This window comes from Pelodiscus sinensis, chromosome 4 (assembly GCF_052426305.1).
Source record: "Pelodiscus sinensis isolate ZL-2025 chromosome 4, ASM5242630v1, whole genome shotgun sequence".
NCBI lineage: Eukaryota > Metazoa > Chordata > Testudines > Trionychidae > Pelodiscus > Pelodiscus sinensis.
In genome coordinates, this window is record NC_143055.1 from 133,493,531 (window position 1) to 133,520,110 (window position 26,580).

General features: G+C 45.7%; 1 protein-coding gene across 2 annotated transcripts in view; it reads left to right on the forward strand.

Annotated features, from left to right (window-relative positions):
• TECRL (trans-2,3-enoyl-CoA reductase like) overlaps positions 1 to 9,466 on the forward strand; it is a 67,285-nt gene extending 57,819 nt beyond the window's left edge. For both annotated transcript variants that reach the window (XM_075929237.2, XM_006127961.5), the window contains exons 9-12: positions 1,943 to 2,000; positions 3,647 to 3,732; positions 5,143 to 5,188; positions 7,158 to 9,466. In XM_075929237.2, coding sequence (XP_075785352.1) covers positions 1,943 to 2,000; positions 3,647 to 3,732; positions 5,143 to 5,188; positions 7,158 to 7,285 — 318 coding nt within the window. In that variant the 3' untranslated portion in view covers positions 7,286 to 9,466. The remainder of the gene's footprint in view (positions 1 to 1,942; positions 2,001 to 3,646; positions 3,733 to 5,142; positions 5,189 to 7,157) is intronic.
• The last annotated feature ends 17,114 nt before the right edge of the window (positions 9,467 to 26,580 follow it).

The window sequence follows — 26,580 nt, forward strand, 5'->3', positions numbered from 1 at the left end:
GCATTTGAAATTTAAGACAAAAAATATGTGCTAGTATGTATAAATATACAGTCATTAAGGAGATATAAAATAGTCACAAATTGCAAATCAGACGTTTAACAAATTCTGAGATTTAATATTTTTAAGACATTGGCTAAAGGTTGGTTTATATTTAGCTATACTTCTCCATTGGGTGGATTACTGGCCAATTTTTAAAGAGGGGGATAAAAGCTCATTGCAGCTGGCTGCAGCATCAAAGTTAAGCTAATTAAAATCCCCCCAAATGCTCCTAACTTGCTTTGATTTATAATTGAGTATAAAATTAGTAGGAGTTAAATATAACTTGTGAATTTATGGTGCTGCACAGTCATATGTGTGTCATATATTTGCATTTGAATAATAATTCATGCAAGAAATTTTCACTTTGAAAATGTGTGCTTCTAGCCACTAGTATTTTGTAAAAGAAAAAAAAAGTTGTGCGCTAATATTATTTTTGTCTGGAATATAGCAACTGCTTCTAAAGTGATATTGATGCATGTTGAATTGTGCCACTTCTATAGTATTTTGGGATAATATTTCCTCTTCTGTCAGCATTTATTTTTGAGGTGCAGAGATTTTCCTTTTTTTTTTTCCATCGTTGATGAAATGTGCAGGAAAAAAAGAACTGGGTCTAGTTCTGAAGTTTTTATGCACAATGTTACAACTTTTAAATAGATCTGATCAAAATGTCCCAATGAAAATCTTTTCAGCTGAAAAAATGGGGTTTCTTCCAAAGTAATATTTTTCACAGTACAATGTTGGTTCATGATTTTCAATTTTTGATGGAACATTTCGAAAGGAAATGAAACAAAAAATTGCTTGTTTAATTTAAAATTCATTGTCAATCCATTTCATTTTGGTTTTTGAACATTGAATAAAAAGAGATGTTAGATTTTTTTTGCCCCCCCCTCCCCCTTTTTTGCCATTGACTATCATGGAATTAACAATGTCTAGTTTGTTTTCCTTCACTTCTTCCTTTTTCTTCCATTTTCCACTGTAACTTTTCAAAACTTCTCCATCGGAAAAGTTAGTGGTAAATGATATTTGAAATGGAGTAAAATGTGTAACATTTTGAAAGTTAAGAAATTTTTAGTGTGTGGCATTCAGAGGCATCTGTGTTCTCACCATGAGTATAATGTATTTCTGCTCGAATGGGTTTCTCAACATATTTTTTATGCTCCGCTTTTATTTTGAACTAGCCAATTAGCCTGTCATAAGACGGGATTTTCGGGTCTCTCCTCCACGTCTGTCTCTCTCTCTCTCTCCTCCTCCTCCTCCTACTGCCTCCCCGTCTCGCTCTCTCAGCTCTCCTCCGCCTCCTGCCTCTCTCTCTGTCTCTCTCTTTCTCTTCTCCTCCCACTCCTGCCTCTCACTCGGGGGACCGCGGAGCCCAAATGGGAGCAACTAGCGCAAAGAGCCGTTTGGGCAGCCATGGAGGCCAAACAGACGCTTGCGCCACTTGCTTCCGCATGGCGGCCTGGCTGAGTGGTGCAGAAGTCAGCCGAGTGCCACAATGGGAGGCGAAGGGGGGGCGGGGTGGGGACGTTCACAGCCAGAGGGCGGGGCCTAGAGCCGCTGTCGCAACGCACATCACTGCCCCGCCCCCTTCACCTCCTGCCGTAGTGCTCTGCTGACTTTTGCGCCACTCAGCTGGGCCGCCGCGGGGGAGCAAGCGGCCGTTTGCTCCCCTGTGGTGGCCCAGCTGAGCGGCGCAAAAGTCAGCCGAGTGCCACAGCAGGAGGCGGATGTGACTGAGCCAACAGCGCCGCCCAGAGGCAACAGCCAGCATTTCAGTGTTACAGCGTCACAGATGTTGGGCTACTATATATATGATGCAGAATTTAAAGTTAGAATCAGGTAGTCACGCAGTTATCTATAACACCCTAAATGCAGAACAGTGACCATTCTTTACAATGTTTTACAGATGTGTGAAGCTGGGAATCACTTTATCAATGTTGCTTTAGTTCATCTGAATCACTCAGGTTTGTCTCTCCTCTCTTGCTCTCCACCCCCTATCTACATACTACTGAATTGCACTTGGTCTCTTGATTTTTCCTGATGTCCAAAAGTAAACACAAAATAAAGAAAGATGAGTTCAATATCAGGGCTAGCGTCTTCTAAATGGAGAACGTAATAAAGGAGACATTTATAATATTGCTGTTTCTCTAAATCTTGCCGCAAATTTGTCTTCATTATAAATATCCATAATTTAATTGTAGATTGGAGTGTTTAAATGTTGTAAAGTATGCTGTCAAGTGACAGTGAAGGATTTAATTTTAATGAAGATTCAACCAACATTAAAATAACTAATTTGAATATTTTTCCCCTCTAAAATCTTCGTGCGCGCATAAGCGTGCTGATAAAATGTCCTCCACACTTCTTATTTTTGGTGGGGGGAGGGGGAACATTAGAGACAGCACATTCCTTAGAAAGAAAATGTATTGCATAATAATATTTTTGGGGTTTGGGGCATAGACCCTATTTCAAGAAAGTGCTTCTTCATGTGCTTCTTTCAATCTCTATGCAGAAAAGCAGTTAAAGTTAGCTTAAATTTAACCTGGGGTTTACGTGTGTTCTTGAGAAGGGTCCACATACTTACAGAAAATCTACGCTGTGCACATTACAGCTAACACCGCATTGTGATGTGGGCGCTGTAGTCGTTTTTTATTCTGGCGATTAAAAAAAAAAAGTGAATAATAGGTAGGAGCTTTATCCCTGGGAGTGTGGCTTCCAGCGATAAAGCACTGTCTGTACCGGTTCTTTTCACTGCTACATTTTTAAATCACCCATGGGGGTGTTTTTTTCACACCCCGGCACATTTACAGCTTTAGCACTGAAAGTGACAATCTGGACCCTGCCTCACACATGTGACAGCATTTCTCACAGCATTCCACCGTGGGTAACACCATGCTGCCGTGCGAGGTGACGGGTGTTTGCGTTATTCTCGTGTGGCATCTTAGAAGAGCAACATTTGCACTGCGGGGGAAAAGAAAGTCAAGTTCTGGAATATGCCATCCTGTTATATGACGAGCAGTCAGCAAGCGATGATTTTTCTTACTGCAATGCACTTCCTTTCTAAAGACTGCCTGTTACTGTGACCCGACTGTAGCTTTTTAAAAAAGGCTGAATTTCCACAGTTGTACGGTTACACCCAATGGCAACTTCCACTCCTTGGCATGACCCATGTTTCTTCTCCATTTTTCCCATCTGTGTGTGGAATAAATTTTGTTCTGTGCACTGAGGTATGTGTGAATGTGCACCACCCATAGAAACACACACTGCCAGTTGTGGGCGCTCTACTAATCAATTTGGTGGTACCTGAATCTCTACTGGGTGGCTGCCCAGGATCTCAGCTTACAGGGAGCCCTGGGCATGACCCTGTTGGCTCTTTTGTGAGGTAGTGAAGGACCCCAACCTGAGAACAGTGTCTCAGTGCAGGTCGGTAAGGAGCATGCCAGACACACTGGTCCAACTGGTCTCGCAGTGGGGGGAGCTGTGCTTTCGCTCTAGACGTTCCATCCACCCCCGGGGTGTCAGAGAAAACGGTGGCCTTCCGATTTGAGGTCCCTTTCCCTAGTGACTCCCACTGTGGTGACGTGATGGGTTTGTTTTTTCTTCTTTCCCACAGGGAATAAAGCCTCTTTCCCAAGTCCAACGTACAACCCCTTCACGTGGCTGTTCACACTGGTTTCCTGCCCCAACTACACCTACGAGGTAGGTGGGTTTCGTCTCTGTGGGTGGGAGGGGTCAGCCACAGCCGACCTGTGGCCTGGTCCACGGTGAGCTTCCCCCCTCCTTAGAGCAGCCCCCTCCACGCCAGACAAATCTCAGACCAGAAAACCCCATTCACCCCGCTCCTGCCTTAGGCCCCTAGGCTCTGGTTGAGTGACTGATGTCCTCAAATCAGACCAAGTTACAGAGACAGGACATCACTTACATGAGTTTAAACCTGCCGCAAAAAAAGGGGGGGCAAAAAACCACTGGGGTCTCTGCCCCTCCGACTTGGGGGGGGGATTCCTTCCAGACCCCAGATCTGGTGATCAGTCAGACCCTGGGTGTGCGGACACCAGACCTACCAGGCAGTCACCGAGGGAAGGAATTCTGTGTAGTGTAGTAACTCAGAGCCCTCCCCATCTAGGGTCCCATCACCGGCTGTGAGGTGGGGGGGGGGTTGTGCCTGGCCGTCACCGATGAGCCGCCTGCCGCTGTAGGTAGCCTCATCAGACCACGTTAACAAGCTCAGTCGTGAAGCCAGCTAGGTCATCCGTCCGACTGCTCCCCTTGGAAGGTTGGTCTAGAACTTCACTCCTCTGAGGGTCAGAAACTGGAGCCTGGTTTCCCGCCTAAACTTGCTGATGGCCGGCTTATAGCCATTAGTGTCCCCACTGGCGCTTACTTTGAAGAACTCCTTTGCCACCTTCATACTTATCCCTCTGATGTAGTTACAGAGAGCAATCATAATACTGCTCAGCCGTCGTTGGGTGAGGCCACACAAACCACATTCTTTGAGCCCCGCCTTGTAAGGTGGATTTCCTATTCCTCTGATCATCCTAGCAGCCCTTCTCTGCATCCTTCTCCCTCATATAAATATTTGTTCTGTCCCTCAGGGTACGTCTAGACTACCGCGTTTTGTCGACAGAAGTTTTGTCGACAGATACTGTCGACAAAACTTCCGTCGACAAAGATCGTCCAGACACATTGAGTTCTGTCGACAAAGCAAGCCGCTTTGTCGACAGAACTCCGTAGTCTGGACGCAATGTTACAGGCAATAACACCTTCTGTCGACAGAGTTCTGTCGACAGAAGGTGTTATGCCTCGTAAAATGAGGTTTACCAGCATCGACAAAACTGCTGAGTTCTGTTGACGTTATGTCGACAGAACTCAGCAGTAGTGTAGACGCTGGTATAGTTTTGTCGACAAAAGTCCACTTTTGTCGACAAAACTAGGTAGTCTAGACACACCCTCAGAGTCACCACCAGCCTCCTTCCCCATCTCTGCATTGAACACTCACCTTTCATCCAGCCACACCGCTCACCTCCTACAGTAACTGTAGTATACAGTCGAAACCTTGCCCTATAATTCCTACATGGGGACAGGATTAACAGTTCTTCTCTCTTCATCTAGATTGGGTCTTGGATTAGTTTTACGGTGATGACACAAACATTACCAGGTAAGATTAAACCTCAACTGAAAGAACGAGATATAAACGCATTACTTGCAAAAGTAAACATACCCTCACCCCCAAAGAATAACTGATGGATTCTGGCCACCAAATAGTCCTCTTTGATCCCATCATGTTACTCTTTAAAGGGTCATCTCTAGGAAGCTGGATACAGGGTGGCGCTCATCAACAATTTCCAGAAATCATTTATTATTGTGATTAAAAACTTGCTTTTTTAGCACGTCAGTGACTTTTGCAAAAAAAAAAAAAAGATTTTAAAAATATTTTGCAAATAAAAACTAAAATTGTATAAAAAATGCTATAGGATTTTTTAATGTAACCCTCCATCATTTTTTATGTAAGAAATTTTCTGGGTTTTTTTCTTGGGATTTTTTTAAAACAGACATTTCACTAGGGTCCACCTTCCCAAAGGTATTTAGGCACCTAAAGATGCATCTAGGTACCTCTTGGTATTTACAGAAGTGCTTAAGTGAGTTAGGCACCTAACTCCTAATGAAAGCCCATAAAGAAGTGTTTGTAAATACTACTAGGGGTCGATCTTGAGATGTCTAAACTCCTTTGTAAATCTAGCCCCATGGGACTAAGGTGACCAAAACATTCATTTTAAAAATGTCTTATTTTTGTTACCAGGAAATAAGAAATGCTACATTGTAACATTTTGCAGTTTAAAAAAAATAGTTTGAAAAATTAACTATAAATGATCTTAAGGCGGGATGAAAAAATTAATAACAAACTAACTGAAAATTATTTCTCTTTCAGTGATTGCAATTTAAACACAAATATTGCCTAGACATCGTTAGAGAGAGTTATGACGGGGCTGCGGATGTAGTGAGGGACACGGCAGTAGTGAGTGGAGAGGCAAGGAACAAAGTGGGCTGCAAGATATTTATGCTTCCAGTAGGCACCCTGAGGTTTCCCTGACATCTCTCAGCAATGCCCGTCAAGTGTAATGTGTCAGAGCACCTTCCGGAAGTGAGATTAACGAACCAGTGAAAGTCTCTTCAAAGTGGTTACCAATTTATGCAGATTAAACCTGATCGGTGCTGTTTGTGGCAATATTAGAGTAGTATAACAGTGGAGTCTCTCCACCCCCACCCCCACAGTGGAGTAAAGTTTCTCTACGTTCTGCATCACCTGACCTATGCGTAGGGTGTGTCTCCACCCCAATCTGAAGTGTGTTTGTGGCATGGGTAGACACACCTGCACTAGCATAGCAAAAAGCAGCTCTGTAGACTTCATGCTTGGGCCTTATCGGAAGCTATACAAGCATGCTGGGAACCCTAGATGCATATGTTAATAGCTCATGGTGATGTGCTAGCCTCCATAGGAACATAAGCACGGCCATACTGGGTCAGACCAAACGTCCATCTTCCAACAGTGGCCAATGCCAGATTCCCCAAAGGGAGTGAACAGAGCAGGGAATCATCCAGCGATCCCTCTCCCGTCATCCATTTCTAGCTTCTGACAAACATGCTAGCTAATAAGTATTGATGGATCTAACCTCCATGAATTTATCAAGCTCTTTTTTGAACTCTTTTAAAATCTTGGTCTTGACAACATCCTCTGGCAAGAAGAAAAATCTTCCTTTTGTTTGTTTTAAACCTGCTACCTATTAATTTCATTTGTTGACCCTGTAGTTCTTCTGTTTAGCGTAGGTAAAGCTGTGTTGTTACCCACGTTGTTATCACACCACTGAATTTTTTCCACTTTTTTGTAAATGTTCAAACTTTCATACTAATTTGAACCAGAGAGTAAATACTGTTGAACTCTCAAAAATTCTCCCAGGACTGGAAAACTCTTTCCCACTCAGCTCCCAACAGTCAGGAGTATGTAAGATACCCTGACACGCTTAGGAAATGTAATTCCAAGTACTGTGTGGAGAGTAACTCATGCTGAAAGGATCTATTTTATTCATGGTCAATATGAATGTTGTTGATACTCATTTTCTTGTTTGCAGTTGGAATTTTTGCTTGCCTGATGGCCATCCAGATGTCATTTTGGGCCCAAAAGAAACACAGGATCTACCTGAAGAAATATAATTCCTACGTGAGTAGGAAAACAGCCCTGATTCCGTTCATCTTCTAAGCACTGCAAACCTATAGTCACTGTTTGATAACTGACTGGAAGCAAATCCGCCATTTTATTTAATAACCAAAGAGGGCTTATGCGAGAATTGCTGGGCATCTTTTTCAGACAAATTAACCTCAGGGTGGGATGTTTGGAATGACGTGACCAGAATCTGGCTTTGAATTATGTTAGAAGATGTGATTAAACTACATTTTGTGCAATGGAGCTAATCAGCAAGACATAGGAAAATCCGCCTTGTGAATGTTGGACTGGATCTTCAGCAGATGGAAATAAACGTTTTCCATTTCAAGCCAGTGGGATGATGCTAAAGTTTTCCACCTGGGGATCTGGCCCTTTAACGTTCAGTACCAAATGTTGATCAGATTCTGAGCATGAGGGGCAATGCCAAAGCTTTAACTGGATTCCAAGCAGCGCACATTGTGTAAATCGCTGTGCCACTAGACTGAAAAAATAACAAAAAAAGCTTTGCAGTTTTGTTTTATTGAACCAGTCCCTTACTGCTAGCAAGTTGCTTGGTGATGCAAAGTGACTTAAAATCAGCACTGTGGAGAAATCCGATGTTTTAATGGATTGAGTAGGAAAGTGGATATCAGGAGAATGGAATTCGAATTCCAATCATAGGAATGTAAGAACTACCACCATGGGTCACACCAATGGTCCATGTAGTCCAGCATTCTCTTTCCAAACTGTGTCCAGTGCCCGAGCTTCAAAGACAGTGCTCAAAAACGGTGATTATGGCGCAAAGCGTCATTGTTTTCCCCTCACGGCTTTTGATAGCTAGAAGTTCAAGGTCACCCCAAGAATGTTCCGGGTTGCCACCTATGTGCTCTGCCGCCTTGGGAAACTCACTCAAATCCAGAATAATTCATCACGACAAAGGGTTTTGTAATCACACCTGAACTGATGGAACTTTGTACAGTGAATTTCTACTCAGTAGGTTCACACGAGGATCTGGAACATCTCCGTGCCTCCAGCTTTCCATCTCAGGAGAACACAGAGCCTCTGTTTATAAAGCACTGTGAGATCCTTAGATGTCACCGGTACATACAAACCAATTGTTACGGAAGCGGAGAGGATCGCCATCTGCATTCAGTGCCTGTCTTGGTTCAAGCATGCCGGGACAGGTACAAATGGGCAGCACTTCATGAATCTCACTTGGCAAGTGCATCTTGAGGTTGCTTTTGGAAGCCAAGCCTTGGGTTGAGTTGCTTAGTCTGTTCTTTCTTTGCTTTTTCTTTTCTTTTTTTTTTCCTAGTCTCATTCTTCTTTTCCAAGGGAAGGTCTTTTATTCAAATCCCTGGAAACGCTATGTAAATTCATTTGCAAATCACTGATTCCTTCAGTGCTGAGCAACACAATTTTTAGAGGCAAGGTAGGAGGTCTGGCGAGAAGAGTTGCCTCATTAGGCATTAATGTGCTAAACCCTACAACTTCAATTATTCATTCAATTTCTTTAGCACCTTAATAGATGCTTCTCACATCCTCTTGGCAGGTTAAATAATAGGTCTCAAAACTGAGTCATTAGTGCAGTACCAAGCTACAATAGCAAAGCAGGACAAGTTTTGGTTACGAGAGGAACTGTTATCTTACCTAGCAGCACTGTGCTCTAGTGCTCTACCAAAGTTAATTTGTCCAATAAATTGGGTTCATATCCCTCTTGAATGTCTAATCTACAGGCTCGCAGGGTTTATCCTGTTAGTAAGACAGACAATGAGCTGTGTGTGTTGACTGTATCTTTTATAAGTATTGAAGTGAAATAGTGGCCAAGTCACACTAGCCAGGTCTACACTAAAGGGGAAGGTCAACTTAAAATACAGAACTCCAGCTATGTTAATTGCGTAGCTGGAGTCGACATATCTTGACTCTCCATATACACATTGGGGGGTCAATGGGAGCAAATGCTCCCGTCAGCTTCCCTTACTCTTCATGAGGAGCAGAAGTACCAGCGCTGGCAGAGGCATCCTCTGAATTTGATTTAATGGATCTTCACTAGACCCGCTAAATCGAACCCTGGAAGATCAACTGCAGCAGCGTTGATCTTCCACATAGTGTAGACATGGCCATTGTGAGTTTCAGCAACTCTTCTAGACTGGCAAGTAGAGTAAACTATGCTGTTTGAAAAGAAAACAATTGAGTATGGTTATTTGGCAAAGGTCTGAAAGAAAGAAAGAAAGAAAGGTTGACTTGAAAATGGTTTGTGCTGATGAAGAAATGGAAGGGCACATACTTATTCTTGACTATGATAATATTGGTGGTCCTGTAAGTCCCAGGAGATGCATATATTTAGAAGGCAAGGCATAGATAAATCTTAGCCCTTTCAGTAAAACACATCAGATTACATGACAATTGCTACAGGTAGATTTCCAAGTTACCTAAACATATTAGAATTGTAAACACGAGTAGTCCTGTGGCACCTTAGATATTAACAAATATATATATTTGTATAGATAAATCTTAGCCCTTTCAGTAAAACACATCAGATTACATGACAATTGCTACAGGTAGATTTCCAAGTTACCTAAACATATTAGAATTGTAAACACGAGTAGTCCTGTGGCACCTTAGATATTAGCAAATATATATATTTGTTAGTATCTACTATACATGATGGCTACGTCTAGACCGTAATGATTTTCCACAAATGCTTTTAACGGAAAAGTTTTCTGTTAAAAGCATTTGCAGAAAAGAGTGTCTAGATTGGCACGGACACTTTTCCGCAAAAACACTTTTTGCCGAAAAGAGTCCGTGCCAATCTAGACATGCTTTTGCGCAAAAATCCCCGATCGCCATTTTCATGATCGGGGCTTTTTTGCAAAAACAAATCTGAGCTGTCTACACTGGCCCTTTTGTGCAAAAACTTTTGCATAAAAGGACTTTTGCCCGAACGGGAGCAGCGTAGTATTTCCACAAGAAGCACTGATTTCTTACATGAGATCGTCAGTGTTCTTGCGGAAATTCAAGTGGCCAGTGTAGACAGCTGGCAAGTTTTTCCGCAAAAGCACCTGCTTTTGCAGAAAAACTTGCCAGTCTAGACACAGCCGATATGTCTAGTTTCATGAGCATTCGTGCAAACCCCACTTCCTCAGATGAGAGGAATAGTGACATGGGACATATCAAATAAATCCTGTGTAAGGATCATGTAGGTAAAAAAAATTCCATTTAATGTTGCTAATGTAAATACATAATTTCCCATCTATTTTTTTAAACGGGTGGCCTGTTAACAGCGGGATGTTTTTTCACTGCTCTCTGTAGATATACCACAATCTCTGAGCAACCAATTAGCTAACATTATGTCCCATAATAAAGATCTATTTTGAAAGAAGGCATTTGTGGTACACTTTTGTGCTTAACTTCTATTTACATTCTTCATACGGATTTGTTTAATCGATTCTTACAAATATAAGGTTGAAAGGGAATTTTAAAAAGTTGTCGAGCCCACCCCCTCTGAGGCAGCAGAAAATAGACCTAGTCCGGCCTGGACAGGTTGGCTAATCTGTTTTTAAAACCTCCAATGACCAGGATTCCCCTGGTCTGGAAACTATTCCAGTATTTCACTCTCCCCTTACAGCTATAGAGCAACTTTTTCAGGAAAAAAAAAAATCCAGTCTTGAATTTAAAATATGTCCTAGGGATTATTTTGGGTAAGTTTTATGGTTGGGGTGGGGGAGTGTCAGACTTCATTTAATTTCAGAGACCATGTTTCTCTGCAGTGTGTTAGTGTTAATACAGCTACTGCCTGTATGGTCTGGACTTCCATAGTCCGGCACCATCTGTGGTCCGGCATCTCCATGGGTTCTCCTGGAATGGAGCACTCAGCAATTCCTCCCAGAGTGCCACAGGCTCATAGAGGGAGGCACGGGGAGAAGCGGAGATGGGAGACTTTTGGGGGAAGATGGTTGTGGAGCCGCGCTGTTAGTGGCAGGGGCTGGTGGCACAGCCTGGCAGTGGTAGGACTCAGTGTGCTCCCATGGGGCTGCGATCCTGGCCCCCTGGATGAAGGGCTTCTCTCTCCACCGGTCACAGCTTGGTCAGCTTGGACCCTCGCTGCCACCAGAATGGAGGCCGGCAGACAGTGGTGGCAGCAGGGCTGACATTGACTGCGCCTGGTCTGGCAGAGTCCCTGGTTCAGGTCCCAAGGGTGCCGGCCCAGGGGGGTGGAGTCTGCATAAGTACCTAACAGTTCCTTGGTGACTCGGCAGAGATGGCGAAGAATCGTATTTTGGGTTTTAACTAAGCAACGCTATATGCATAGTTCCTCTTTGGTAATCCTAGAGAGTCGCCTAAGAGAACTTCCAACCACTGCTTCATGCAATTTCTTTTGGTGTTTTATACCAGACATCAGCAACTACAGGATTCACAGTTGTGAGATTCCTTTGAGAGATGCGCATCCCAGTGCACTGGAGAACTACTGAAAGGGGAGTGAAAAAATGTCTTCTAATGGGATTTATTTAGAGTAACCAGTTAGTATCTCGCAAACTTAGTGATCAGCCTGGGAGCTGGAGGAAGCCAGTCCATGGGGGGCCAATCAAGTGTCTGGTAGCATTGTGGGCTCCTGCAACTTCTTCTGTGCGTCCCACAAACTGCTGTAATCCTGTGACCCTGGAAGAGGAGCGAGACAAGCCAAACGGAGTTAGCAAACTTTGAGCTCTCACAATGTGTCCTTATTATATATATCCAGATCGAGGACTGGCCACAGGGGCAGTGTCCATCCCATTCCTGTTGAACACTTGCCAGATGGCTCTGGCTTTTAGCTGTTTCTCTGAGGCTTCCCTCAATATTCAGAAGATGGCAATGGTGCCTAGAGGTTGAACCTCTCTAATCCAGAACTCTCTCGTCCAGAAACATCCATCATCCGGTATGATTGTAGTTAGTTAGATGTCCACTTTTCATGGGTGTGGCACAGTTTCCCATGATCCCATAAAGTTTGTTTACATCCACCAGTCCTGGCTCTGTGTTCTGTGCAGATATTTAACTCTAATTTACCCCGAAATGTCTTCTAACAGCCCAGTAAGCAGTGGAAGTGTCGGTAATGCTACTAGACAATATCGACCTCCCATGGTCCAGAAAATTCTCTGATTCAGAATCGGTGAGGTGCTGAGGTTGCCAGACTAAACAGGTTCAACCTTTAATACATTTCTCCTGGGTTTTATTTAGCCGGAAGCTTTTTATGTTTAATTCATTCGAAGGATTGTATTTCTACATTTGCCTTTAGGACTCAGACTCTGAATTGGAATGTTCCCCTTTTCCTGACATTTCTTTTACTGTTTCAAAGTCAGAACCTGGTGAGTTGCTTCTCTCTTTTAATATTCTCTTTCCTGGGCTCTCCTTTCTGCTGTTGGACAGTTATTAGCAAGGAAACGACCAAACCCCTTTATGGTTCCCCTGAAAGTAGTGAGCCCGATCTGTGTATGCTTTGATTACCTAAAAGGAAGAATTTCAGTCCCTTGAGAGCGTACAAGAGAACAAAACAGCTTAACCACAGCCTGAGACACAGTACCTTTGTTGTAAGGTAGGCGAATGTATGCATCACAGCTGGGCGAAAACTAGTTGGTTCAAGTGGCGGGAAGTTTGTTTGGTTTCTGAGTCACCCAGCAAATTATTCATGAAACAGTTTATTGGACTTGCATTGCTCCTCCCCATGGTTCTGTCTTTAATTCCCTGTAGCCAAGTGTCAAGAAGGGATTTCTATCCAAATGACAGGAAATTCCTGTGACTCTAGAGGGGGTGGTGAAAACTTGGAAGAACACAAGTGGGAAAGGGGCCAAGACAGGGGTGGTGGGAAAAGCCTGCAGACAGGAAGGAAGGAAGAAACCCAGGTAGGAAGCATCTATTAGATAGACTTGCCTGCTTGATGCTAGATGGGACCACCAACCAGCAAGTCAACTCGTCTCAAATTGCTTGAAGACTTTGTTGAACGCGTTGCGGAATGTGGACTTCAATATCAGTGTATCTGAGCATGCTTTCAGATATACATGCTTATCTCCCATTGCCTTTAGATCGCTTAAGAGGGATTAGTCTCCGGAACAGGTGAGTGTTCCCTTAGCAATCTGTCTCCCTAGCAATCTGGATTTCATCAGAGTGATTGGATCCTGATTACATAGAAAAAATTGATATAGCCCTATCTTTGCCTATTATATATTTAAGGCAGGTTTGACATTGACTTTTCTAGTAGAAGCTGGGGTAAAAAGTATCATTCAGAGAGTAGAAGCAACAGTCATCTATTGACAGGAGAACGGCTTAGCTTTGGAAGGCAACCCCCAAAGACAAAGCAATCAGATCCTGTTAGAAGCTACTAGTAAATAAATTCTTTAGACTTCAAAGCAGCTCAGCATTATTCCTTAGTAGCTCGTTTGTTTTCTTTTTTCTAGCCCAAGAGGCAGTGATTTTGTGAACAGAGTGATAATTGAAAGAGCAACCCCCTGACTCATAGACCAGGTTGATGCAGTTAACATTCACTTAAACATCTCAGGAAATTCTTCACCCAGCTTCTAGGTTTGGGAGATATTGTCAGTAAGGGTGTGTCTAGACTACAGGCTTTTGTCAACAAAACTATACCTGCATCTACACTGCCACTGAGTTCTGTCATCATAATGTCGACAGAACACAACAGTTTTATCAACGGCTGTAAACCTCATTCTACGAGGAATAAAGCCTTTTGTCGACAGAGTTCTGTCGACAGAAGGCGTTACTGCATCTACACGGTCCTTTGTGTCTACACTGTCCTGTTGACAAAGTGGCTTGCTTTGTCGACAGACCTGGCTGTCATCTAGACACTCTTTGTTGATAGAAGCTTTGTCAACAGTATCTGTCGACAAAACTTCTGTCAACAAAAGCCTGTAGTCTAGATGTACCCTAAGTGACAAAATCTCTGGGGAGGGGGTGGAATTGGGGGTGAGATGCAAACCCCCCCCAAAATACAAAAAAATCCCTCCCCCGCACACATACTTTCCCACATGCCTGGCAGAAATGATATTCTACCTGATGAAAACCCTGTTCCCCAAGATGGAGAAGAAGACATAAGAAGCATCTCCTCCACCGCTGTCCCTCAACTAGCTCTGCCAGCGCATTTCTGAGGATTGAACAGCCCATTTCTTTTTGTGCACGGGATTTTTTTGGGAGAGGCATAAGGATCTTGCACAAAACTGGGTTTTTGCACAAAATGGAAGCAGCTACACTGCAAAAAGAAACAGCAGAAAATATGCTAATGACATTGCAGCTTATGCTAATGAGTCCCTCATTAGCATATTTCCTGCAGCAAATACCTTGTAGTGTAGACATAGCCACTGTGTTGTGTGAAGTGCAAAGAGGATTAATCTCCTCTCATGAAGACGATTTGGGTGTGTGCATGTCCATTTTCCTTTGCAGAAGGAGTGGACTGGGTAGTAAGTTCATACTGGTCAAGTCCTGCCTTTCCGGCTGGAGATTTCAGTGTATGTTGGCTGTCGCCTCTCTGATATGAGTTTATAAGTGTCTGGCCAAAGCATTCATGAGTGCAGTTGAGTGTGGTATGAATGCCCCGCTCCAAGGGCTTTGCTGTTTCTCACAGCGCAAAAGAGAGCCAAGACTGGTGAGGATACAGGCTCTACTGGCCATCCAGGGAGTGGCCCATCCCAGTAGGGACTCCTCTTTCGCAGCTCTAGTACGCAGCAATAAGAGTTAAAAGTTGCTCTTCTGGTAAGAAATTATTTTTTTTTAAATGCCAAACCTCACCTCTTTCTGTGACCTATCTCCTCATTTTCTGGTTTCCTTCAGAAACGCATAACGACAGAGAGAGTGTTTGCCGGCAAGTCCTATTTTTGTTCCAAATATCCTAGCATTCTGCTTAGGAAGAGAACGTCTGTTTCAAAATTACAGCTTATGCCTAGTCTCTTTCCTCTGCACTGTCCCCAGACAGGCTGAAGTAGAAATCTCTCTCAGGGAAATGCTGTTTCCTCACGACACCGATCACCTTGAAATGCTTTAGCTCTTGCTATTTGCCTGAGTATTATAGCCGTGAGTATAGTCATGAGGAGGGAGAACAACTGTTCTCCTTGACCTCTCATGATAAGACAAGAAGCAATGGGCTTAAGTTGCAGCAAGGGAGGTTTAGGTTGAATATTAGGAAAAGCTTTCTACCTGTCAAGGTGATTAAACATGGGAATAAATTGCCCAGGGAGGTTGTGCACTCTACAATATTGGAGATATTTGACAGCAGGTTGGACAGACATCTCTCAGGGATGATCTAGATGGTGTTTGGTCCTGCCATGAGGGCAGGGGACTGGACTTGATGACCTCTTAAGCTCCCTTCCAGGTCTAGTATCCTATGAGTCTAAGTGATACACAATAACAATTTAACTAACCATTATTTTTTTTAAATGGTACTTTGGAAATGAAAGAAATGAAAAAGAATCTCTTTGCAATTTAAGCTACTTTCTAAGTTGTAGGAAGCATTGATTGGAGGGGGCGAGGGATCCAGAATGGTCACGGTGCACTGTCAGGGATTAGTGGCTATGTCTCTTTGCAAAGAAATGTCACCTTTTCTGACCCTGCGCCTGACAGCAATGGATTAAATATGACACATCTCCAATACTCGCTCTAATGAAAAGTCCCCATTCTTAACCCCCAGGGAATATTTGTCACAGAAAAGAACTTTGTAATCCTCCACTCTTTGGCTTAAACCACAGACTTTCTGAAGGCCCTTTGCGTGTGGCCTCCTGATGTCAGAACCCCCCTCACTTCCTCTCCGAAACCGCTGTGCAGCCTTCATGGCCTGAGCCAAAACCTAGGGTCCAGAGAAGGGGTATCTGAGGCTCTGTGCCTGGAGGTCTCCCTGAGGGCTCCCTTGTGGTCTTCCTGAGGGCTCTGCCGGCAATGGAGCTGGCTCCCCCAGCCCTGTGGCTCTTACTGGCTGTGTGAGATAAAGGGGCTGCGAGCTGAGGGACAGCTTCAACCCCCTGCACCAGCAGCAGCAGCAAATAAGGAGGGACCAGCCCAGTTGTGCCAGGAATAGGGGAAGTGCCTTGACTTCTAAGCTACGTCTACATCGGCATGATTTTGCTCAAGAACTCTTTTGTGGAAGCGTTCTTGTGCAGTAACTCTTCCAGAAGAGAGCATCTACTCTGGCATGTGCCTTTGCGCAAGAGATGTGCTTTTGCACAAGAGCATCCATGCCCGTGTAGACGTTCTCTTGTGCGAGAAAGCTCCGCTGGCCATTTTAACCATAGGGCTTTCTTGCGCAAGAAATTCATGTTGCCTGTCTACACTGTCCTCTTGCGCAAGAACCATTGCACAAGAGGGCTTGTTCCTGAGTGGGAGCATCATAGTTCTTGCACAAGAAGCCCTGATTTCATACATTAGAACGTCAGTGTTCTTGCGCAAGAACTCACCGCCAGTGTAGATAGGCAGCAAGTTTTGGTGCAAAAGCGGCTGCTTTTGTACACGATCGCACCAGTGTAGACACAGCCCTATTGTTTTCCATAGCATGAAAGGGAGGAGGCTGATAGAAGAGCACTAGCCAGAAGAGCAGCTGCCCCACCCTGCTCTGTCCTGCCCGGCTTCCTGCCTCCAAACTGGCAGGTGGGGAGAGTGGAGGGGTGGGACTGTTTCCAGGACGGCCCTGCATCTCCATTGGGGGGAAGGGAGCAGCATCCCCAGAGCCCCCAGCTCTGCCCATGGGCTCCGGGGGATCCTGCTGCATGGAGAGTGCCAGGGATCCAGGCCTGATCCCTGCCACTCCTGGTTTCAGTTTTTGAGAGGGTGAGGGTCAGAACTTCAGCTCCTGCAGGGGTTGCCAAGCCTGTGGCTTCAGCCCTGGGGGGAAGGGAGTGCTGGGGGGTTGGGGCTTCCCCTGGGTAGTCCTGGGGATTCAGGGGGTGCCCCATGGATCAGGGCTTTAGCCTTGGGGTGCTGGGAATTCAGTGTGGGACAACCCACTGGGGAAAATATATTTCAGCCCCCCCCCTCCCCCCGAGCAGGTACCGGGACTCGTGGCTTCAGTCCCACACCCTGGAAGGGTGGGCAGCCCCACCCCCTTTGGGAAACCCTGCTCTAGGGTGTCCATGGGGAAAGGGGGGGTACAAACCTCTGATTCACCCTTACCCTTCTATCACACACAGGCTGCCCCTCCTCCCACGGACTGCCTGCCTGAAAGCGCCCCCTGCTGGCCACTGCCTGCCACAATCACCCACCAGCCACACACAGGAGGCTGCTGTGGCTGCGCTGATGCTGTCTGACCAGCAGGGGGAGAACTAGAGCTGAAAAATACAGGACAATTTGCCCATTTACAAAAAAAAAAAAAAAAATCCAGACAACTACAGGAGGGTTTAAAGATGGGACTGTCCCATTAAAAACGGAATGGCTGGTCACCCTAGTTGTAGACCCCACACCTTAATGGCAGTTAACCAGTTATTAAACTTGTCATATGCATAAATGATAGCAATTAGATAGTTCAGAGCTACCTACGGGATTTTTGCTTAATACATGAAATTGCAAGGATGATATTTTCACTCAGCAATAAGTGGAGGGGCAGAAATGAAATAATTAGGGTTGATAAGTTAGTTCTTTGTTACCCAGGGGGAAAAAAAACCTCCAAGAACTTAACTAAAAGATGGGCTGTAAATACAAGGCCAAGATTTTTCAAGTATGAGGACAGCACGTTAGAGTCATGAAACTTTAGACAAGCATCTAAGTGTGTGCCCTGGTTTTTCAGCATGTTAAGTACAGTTTGAACCTCTCTAATCTGGCACCCTATGGACCCACCCAGTGCTGAACCAGAGGGTTTGCCGCACCACGGGAGGTCAATATTGTCGCGCCGCAACACCAACACTGCCACTGCTTACTGGGCTGTTTGCAGCCACCCATCCTGTGCTGTTATTTAGCTCTGAGTTACCCCAAATAGCTGCTAACAAACTTTATGGGACTATGAGAGACTTGGCCACACCCATGCTACGTGGCCATCCTGCTAACTACAGTCATGCCGGACCATGGATAGTGCCGGATTAGAGAGTGCTGGACTAGAGAGGTTCAACCGGTACTAATAAGCTGCCATACAAGACACTGAAAGGATTTTACACCTTCTTCCGAGGGTGGTGTTACGAGTCATTGTTAGAGACAGGAGACCAGACTAATTAAGGGCTCAAGCCAGTATGTCAGTGTTATGCACCTTTTTTTTCATTTGTGCCCCCTCCCCCCCAAAAAGTTCAGATGGAGTTGTAGACCCCCCCAGGAGGTCACAGACCACAGGTTGAAAGCAACTGGTCTAATGTACCAACAACCTTTCTAGCCAGATACCAAGGCCGCCCAGCTGATGAGCAGAGCACCCACAGAGAGGTTTTAGTAGTGCACATTGGCAAATGGCTTGGCGCACACAACAAAATGTAGTCCACACATGGCGAGAAAAAATCCGCACATGAACGGAAAAGATTAGAGGAAACATTACTGCTCAGCCGCAACCTCTCCCACGCAACGGGTCACAGTCTTTTGGTCAGTGTTCTGGGTTCTGTGACTTGCTGGTCCCCCATTCTATTGGCCAGTGCCTCTTCTCAGCTGTCGCATGCAGGGAATTGTCCCATGCAGAAAGAACAGCATCAGCAATGGCCGTTAGCCACTGCTCAGAAAAACATTTCCTGTTCTCTCTGTACACGTCGTTTCTACAGGGGCACTAAAGCTGGACAAATGCATCACACTCTACTCCGACCTAGCGTAGCTTTAGTATATTCCCAGGAGGGCCAGTACATACATGAGCTGTGTGCATCTCCCCTCCTGGCATTATCCCAGTGCGGGGCTGCAGGTACATGCGACTCACACAGTATAAAACATGTGCCTGCTCCAAGCAGCCTCACGAGGGGTCTTTTTCAGATATTGTTGCGCAAATGGAACGAAAAGCAAATCCTTCAGTGGCCCGCAAATGTAAAGGTGACATCGGCAATCAATAGGCTCCCACAGAGACAGTCAAAATGCCGCAGGGGAGATAAGCGGAAAAGAAAAACACAAGGGAAAGACAGAGCGTGTTTTTTGGGTGACAAAAATAAAATTGATGCATTCGCTACAACAGAAGGCGATGAACTTGCTTGGCAGAGATTAAGGACATGCACAAGGTCACGCGACGTAAACATTTCCAACGGCAGAGACCAGGGCTGGCTCAATCGACTTCCATTTTCCTGGCACTTGTCGATAAAAATGTTCCCGTGAGTGGACAGGTGGGAGGATGAGCCAATGGGGAAAGGAGGAAGGAGAAAGCAGAATCGTATTGCACGTCCAGTGTCTCAGCACCATTGGTGGCAGGTGGGAGGATGAGCCCAACCCAGGCAACTAGTTGACCGTGCGATCATTCATGTCCTTGCAGCGCCGGTGTAGGCCTCAGAAGATGGTCCTGCTCCAGCATGAACGTCCGTGGGGTGGGGATCATTAGACTCCTAGAGCTGGAAGAGACCTCAGGAGGGCATCAAGTCCAGCCCCCTGTAAAAAGCTGGACCAATCCCAACTGTAGGGGTGAAGCCTAACCATCCCCCGAAGTGAATGAAAAACCATTCACTGCTGGAAACGGGGCCCAGCGTTCACCCTGCTGGTGCATGGTGGCGGGCAGCTCGTTCTGTGGTAAGAGGGCAACATGGGACAGTATCTGCAGAGCACAGTCTTCCGTTGTCTCAGTTGCCAGTAGGGGGTGTGCTGTTCAGTTTAGTGAACAATCAAGGCCCCTACCCATTGACTCTTCCAGGGCCTGCACTGCGGGACTGCTCCCTCATTCCCACGTGTGCCAGGTGTAAAAGCGGAGCAAGGGGCGTGACCAGAGTGAGGGCATGTTGACACACGCTAGGCTGAAGTGAAATCTTCCAAATGCTAACGACACACTGAGACCATGTGGGGGAAGGAGGGTTGCCTCAGGACTAACCCGCCAAGGGAAGTGTCCCAAGATTTGCAGAGACGGCTGGCCATCTCAGAAGCACCTGCCCCACCCCTGTCACACACTGGACAAGGGAGCCCTTGTGGCTTTACTGCTCTCTGCACCCACCGGGATCCACCCCACCCCGTCCTCAATTTTTTGCACCACTGAAATCACCCTCCCAGGGACACTTGGTGGGGGCTGCCTCAGCATTGCTGTTGGCAGGCCTGCTGAATGGGAGGGAGTGTGCGTAAGGGGGGCAAGTGCCCCATGGCCTGAGAGTCAAAGGGGCATGGGGCCCCAGCTGCCATTGCTGCTGCGGTTGCTTTTCAAATCCCCATCCCGGCCCTTTCAATTGCCCCTGGATTGCCACGTGCTCTGAGCAGCACTTAGGGCTGGGGGAGAGGGCACATGGTGCTCTGGGCAGCGCTGAGGGCTGGTTATCTTCTGCCCCGCCCCTTCTGCCCTTGGCCCCGCCGCTTCAGGGAGCACCCCCCCGTTGTTGCCCCAGGCACCCGCTGAGACTGTCAGCTGCACTGTCTGTTGGGGATGCGGGGCTCTGTCTCAAAATACAGACGTGTCCCACCTAGCCCAAGACCTTGGCCTGCTTCATTACCCCATGCCCAAGCCTGTCCATTGCCACGCCCCATCCCCTCTGCCTCACCAGACACAGGAGGATGGGGAGAGGGCAGTCTCCTCTCCAGGCATCAGCCCACACCCCTGTCACACCTGGGACACATCAGTCCTCCACGCGGGATTCCAGGGAGCTGAGAGAAACCGGCAGGGGCGAGTAGAACAAAAGTACACTCTCCAAAACTAGCTGAGTCATATGCGGGGGAACCATTCCCTGGAGAAAATGAACCAACGGGCCGGCCCGTCAGAGCCACAGGGAGGCCTAAAGCTCAGCATTGCTGGCAGGCGTTGAATGGCTCCTGTTTTCCAGCCTGCCACAATCAATGGTCTTTCAACTTCACTTGCCCACTAGGCTGTTTACCATTCTTTCTTCGCACTAGCTTTTGTGGGGTATACTTGCTTTTATTTGGCTGCACCCCCGTCAGCGTCCCTCGGCCCTTACTGTTCTGTTTCTCCACATTGCTGTGACTAGGCACCTGCATTTCATGCCATAGGAAGGCAAGAAGCAGCCACACGAAGCAGGCTGAGCCACGAAGTCTACACTTCAGGCTTCTTGCACAAGAACTGGTTTGCACCAGAGTTCTTGCACAAAAGGTCCTGCACAAGAGCGCGTCCACACTGCCATGTGCTTTTGTGCAAGAGCGTCTATAATGGTGTGGACACTTTCTTGCACAAGAAAGCGCTGATGGCAATTTTAGCTGTAGGGGGTTTCTGGCACTAGAAACCCCTGTTGCCCATCCACACTGCCTTCTTGGGCAAGAGTGCGTATTCCTCGTGGGGAGAGGAATAACTCTTGCACAAGAAGCCATCTGTTCCGAGGCTGTACTGTAAATTTACTTGCACACGATCGCGTGTGCAATGTAGCCGCGCGACAAGTTTTTGCGCAATGCACAAGATACCTGCAGTGTAGATGTAGCCTCAGTGTTTCCTGCAAGCTGAGCACTTCCGCATAAGACTAGAGCATATGGTACAATTGTGACCTGGGCAGCCTTTCCCCCCCGACTGTCTGGTTTCTGGCTTCTGAGTCTGGGTGCCATTTGGTTCAGGTGCCATTAACTGGACACCTGACAAACCTAAAAGTCCAGTGATTGTGGGGCAGGAAGTGGTGCCGGGTCATTAACCTTCCTCAGCCCCTCTTCAGCCAGGGTTGCCTCCTACCTGAAGGAAGGCTGCTTGAGAGGATCCAGAGAGCAACTGGGAAAAGAGGTGGAGAGGAGCCAGCCACAGGGGTTGAGTCTGGGGAAGGAAGAGGGGCAAAATGGGTAGGTCCTGAGGGAAGAGATGGAAAAAGGAGGCGGGGCAAGAGGCAGGACCTCATAGAAGAGGTGGAGAAAGGGGTGGGGCCTTGGGGGAGGAGTCGTGGCAGGGGGCAGGGCCTCAGGGAAGAAGGTCCCTTTTCCACCATTTAGAAAGGTGGCCCTCTAGTGAGAAGTGATGGAATATTAGAATTGACCTGGAACAGCACGACTTATGGCTAGATTATGGACAGATGGAGGTAGATAGGGGTGCTAGTCAGCTTACCCTAGTCGTGGAGCAGGGCTGGGGTGGGAGAAAGGATGAGAAGGGGATTGGGTAACAGGTGAGGCCTTAACTCCATCACTCCATACTCACTGGCGGAGGTAACTGAGCTCAGACATATGGCGGTCATCCTTTGCTCTGGGGTAGGCCAGCAACAAATTACTGCCTCCCGGGAAGAATACGAGGTCGGCCCCCGAACAGCCGGTTTGCCTTAAGATTAGGAATGAGTTAATACACCTAAAACACCAGCCTCCTTCGTCCCTTGGTAGTGGTGCCTTGCATTTCTTAAAAAAACCCAGTGTGGCTGCCTTTGCAGATGGCTACTGTAATTGCACGGATGGGCATAAATAAAGTGGAGGGATGCAAGCAGATAAATGTGCCACTCTACGAGGCTTGGTTGTGGTCCATTGAAAAGAACAGCTGGCTGTCAACAACATATTTATCAGGAATGTAAAAGACAACAACAGTCACATAATCCAGTGCATTTAATGACATGGTGGAATAATCGCTGCGTAAATTGCTCCTTTTCATATACTCACAAACATTTTAGTGCTGAAACTGTGATTTCCTGCCCATATGGAGAAATAAACAGGGACGATGGCCTCGTGGAGACCAGTACTAGAAAATGCCACTGCTGAGAGAGTTCAGCTCTCAGGCCAGCCCGCTGTTTAGTTTTTCCTCGTTCGGTAATAGAACGGGTGGGGAAATGGGGTTTCTTCCCATGGGAAATGCTGCTGCTTCAAAATTTGATCCCATCTTGAAGCAAGGAGGCAAGGCTGAAATCATGAAATACTTGGCAAAGAGGAAATTCGGAACAATTTTGATTTGGAAATGAGCTTACTGAAACAAGGCAGCTCAAGGATGTAGCAACATTATCATATGAAAAATGGACACGTTTGGAAAGCAGGCTGAAATCCTTGAAATGAAAAGGTAAAGAGCACACAACACAATGAAGTCAAAACAAATTACCTCATTTTCCATTCAAATTGGGCTCGCGATATTTCATTGCGAGAGCTGCATTTCTCTTCTGACAAAGCAGCATTGTCTGATTGGGAAAAATTCGCCAGAAGATTTTTTTCCCATCAGTTCTACTTGATGTGGTTAGCAAGGTTAACAAAATATTCATCCTGTATTCATGCTCCTGAATCCTGTCCAATCTCTGTCAGTCACAGTACAAGTCTTAGGGTGTGTCTACACTGAGCTGTTATTTCAAACTAACTAGTGTTACTTCAAAATAACTATGTGAGTGTCGACACAGCCATTCCATTATTTCGAAATAATTTCAAAATAACGGGCGGCTTATTCTGACTTCTGTAAACCTCATTCCATGAGGAATAACGCCTCTTCCGAAATAGATATTTCGAAATAGGGCGTGTGTGCAGTCGTGGACAGTCTACAAATCAGGGAGTACAGTAATAAAGAGCGCAGAAGCTTGGGATCGAATCTTGGGCGACATGGATACATTTAGTCACTTCCAAACTCTTCATTGAAGCGATAGCAAATAGATAGATATCTTTTTAACTCTAGGCCCTGCCATGGGGTTCCTACCCAGCACAGTGGCACCTCCTTGCCAAAGAACATTGTGTGGGCCCGGACTTTGCTCTAGGATCATATTTTCCATGAACTGATTACTTATTTGGTGTGTGGGGAGAGTGTCTAGAGGCCTCGCTCCAGGATCAGAACTTGGTTGGGTGCCGTGCAGGCATTAAAAGAAGAGAGCTGGTCCGGCCCTAAATAGCTCGCAATGTAAGTATATGATGAGCGAGCATGGAGGGACGTGAGACGGTAACTAGGAGATAACTAGTGTAATAAACAGTGGGCTTAGTGGGCCGGATGCTTAACCAGCATCAACATTTTGTAATCTTTATGGCATACGTGAGTTTTAAGGGGCCCTGGAAGGAGAAGGGGGGTGTAAGCCGCATGACATTGTTCCTGGAGCTCCTCCCATGCCAAAGAACAGGCTTGGAAACGAAGTTCACAATGACAATTGAGGGAATAGTCCATCTTCATTTTACTGAGGGGGGAGGGCGGAATGACATCTTTTTATAATTGATCAAGACAAATTTCTTCTATTTGTAACACCATGTAGAGTGGGAGGAGGGGGGCCTTTTGGGGTCAGGGGCTGCTGACCCACAGAAGTATCAGCTGGGGGCTATGCACAAGTGAGAAGGAAAAAAGAAAAGAACCCCCCCAACTCTTATTCATGTGTTCCCTGACTGAGAAGCAGAAGCCAGCACATTCCCCTCACATACCAGAGCCTAGAGGGGCCCACCCCTGATGTAGACAAGTAGGTATTGAAGACGGATAGCATCGCAAGCTATCTCTTTAAAAGTAGGGCTCCCAGCTCCGGCTTAAAGGCTAGTGGGCTCTGAAGCAAAATGAGGGAGAAGAGTCAGTCTGGGGACGAACCAGTTTCGAACCAGGTAGGAAGAGCTGTGTCTTGCTGCCTTCGTGAGCAGCTTGCTTGGTCACTCTCTCCCTTGACTAGTCTTCTTGTGTGTTATCGGTCTGTATTCTAAGAAATGTTGCATTGCAATCTTGCAGCAAAAGAATTATGTTTGCACCTAACTTCTCCGAGTGCACCGTAAACATTAGAAGCAGCACCGATGAAGGCCGAGACAAGGAGAAGGGAGAAGGGAGAAGCTGGGAATGACAGGCGGATAGCTGACAGGATAACAGCAGACGGGAAGTTGTATGAACATGGCCTCACAGGGACCAGCACGTCCCATAAATCTCCCTTTTGCACATAAAAGACCAAGCCACCCAGGGAATATTTGCATGATTTCCTGGTCTCTTTTTCACTGATCTTATCAGAGAGAAACTGCTATGTTTTGCAATGCAATGTCTTACTGGTGTTTATAAAGCAATGCGAAAGACGTCATGTGGCCCTCTATTATGTTTCCAAATACACAACGTAGTAGTATACAAATCTTACAGATCTTGGTTCTAGATGCATGTTACCATCAAAGCATTTGAATTAACATGTCTAGGAAGTTTATGGCAAGCTAACAACTCTGTTCAACTGAACAATGAAGAGAAGTAAGTTTTCCCTCAGTAAAAATTGTAAGCCTGAAAATGCTAACACAAGAAATCTCATATTATGAAAAGATATAAGCAACAGAAGAGATAGAACTATATTCTTTATTTAATTCACTTATACATTTCCTCACTGTACGGTACATCAAGTCTGATCATAAAAGTGGAGAGATTATAGCTTGCCTAAAGACGAAAGTGATTCAGGGAGATGGAAGAATCATTTCTGGCAAATATATATGCCTTTGATCATTTTAACGGATTCCAAACAGATATTTTATGGTCATCTATACAAATACCTAAATAAGTTCTTTTCTTTGACTCAGAGTGACACTGTCAGCACCAGCTTGGTTGTGATGACACTTTAAACAACCTACGTATGGTCCATGTTTGCAAAGGGCACGAATTACTGACGCATACGGAAACATGCGATTGCAGTAGCTCATGTTCCATTATTTCTTCAACATGTTGCTAGGTTATAAAATGGGCGGATGGGCACAAGAAGAATGTATGCCATTTAAGGAAAATCGAATCCAATTTCTCCACTAAATCTTCGACCCTGCAATCTTGAAAGAGAAGATGAATGCAATGTAAATGTAACCAGCGACAGAAAAAGAAATTGGAATATGGTTTTAAATGGTGTAACCTCCAAAGAGAACCTGCAACAAAAGTCTAATGCCTTCTTGCACCAGATAATGAAACATTAAGGTGAAAATACCAAGATTTCTTTCCAAATGACAGTCTTCAGCATAGTTAAACCCATGTATGGACTGATCAGATGGGTGGTTTTATCAGCAAAGGTAATGTGTCAAGGATTTGAAAGAGTGGTGAAGATTCTCCACCCATTTTGTGTGAATTGAGCAGAGCAAAATATTCTTTTGTTATTATTTCTATGGTGATTAAATTGCGGGTACAAAAATTGGGAATGTTATGGATGCTTTCCCTTCACTCTGCCATGAGGGTAGCATAAGGAATAAAGCCAGATTCTCTTACCCTGACACTTCATGTGCTCATTCACATCTGAACATACTTGGTCTAAAATATTACTGTATCCACATGGTAACGTTTGACACCACAAAGTACATGATGTGGGAGACTCAACTTTCTTGTTTTCAGTACCCCTGCACTGGTTTACTGCTATCATCAAAGAGTACTGGTGTTAAAAACGTTACAACACCCGTAGATATTTTTTCCCTTCTCTTGCTAGAAAATGCACACGGGTGAAATGAACAGAAGCAGCTGCATAAGC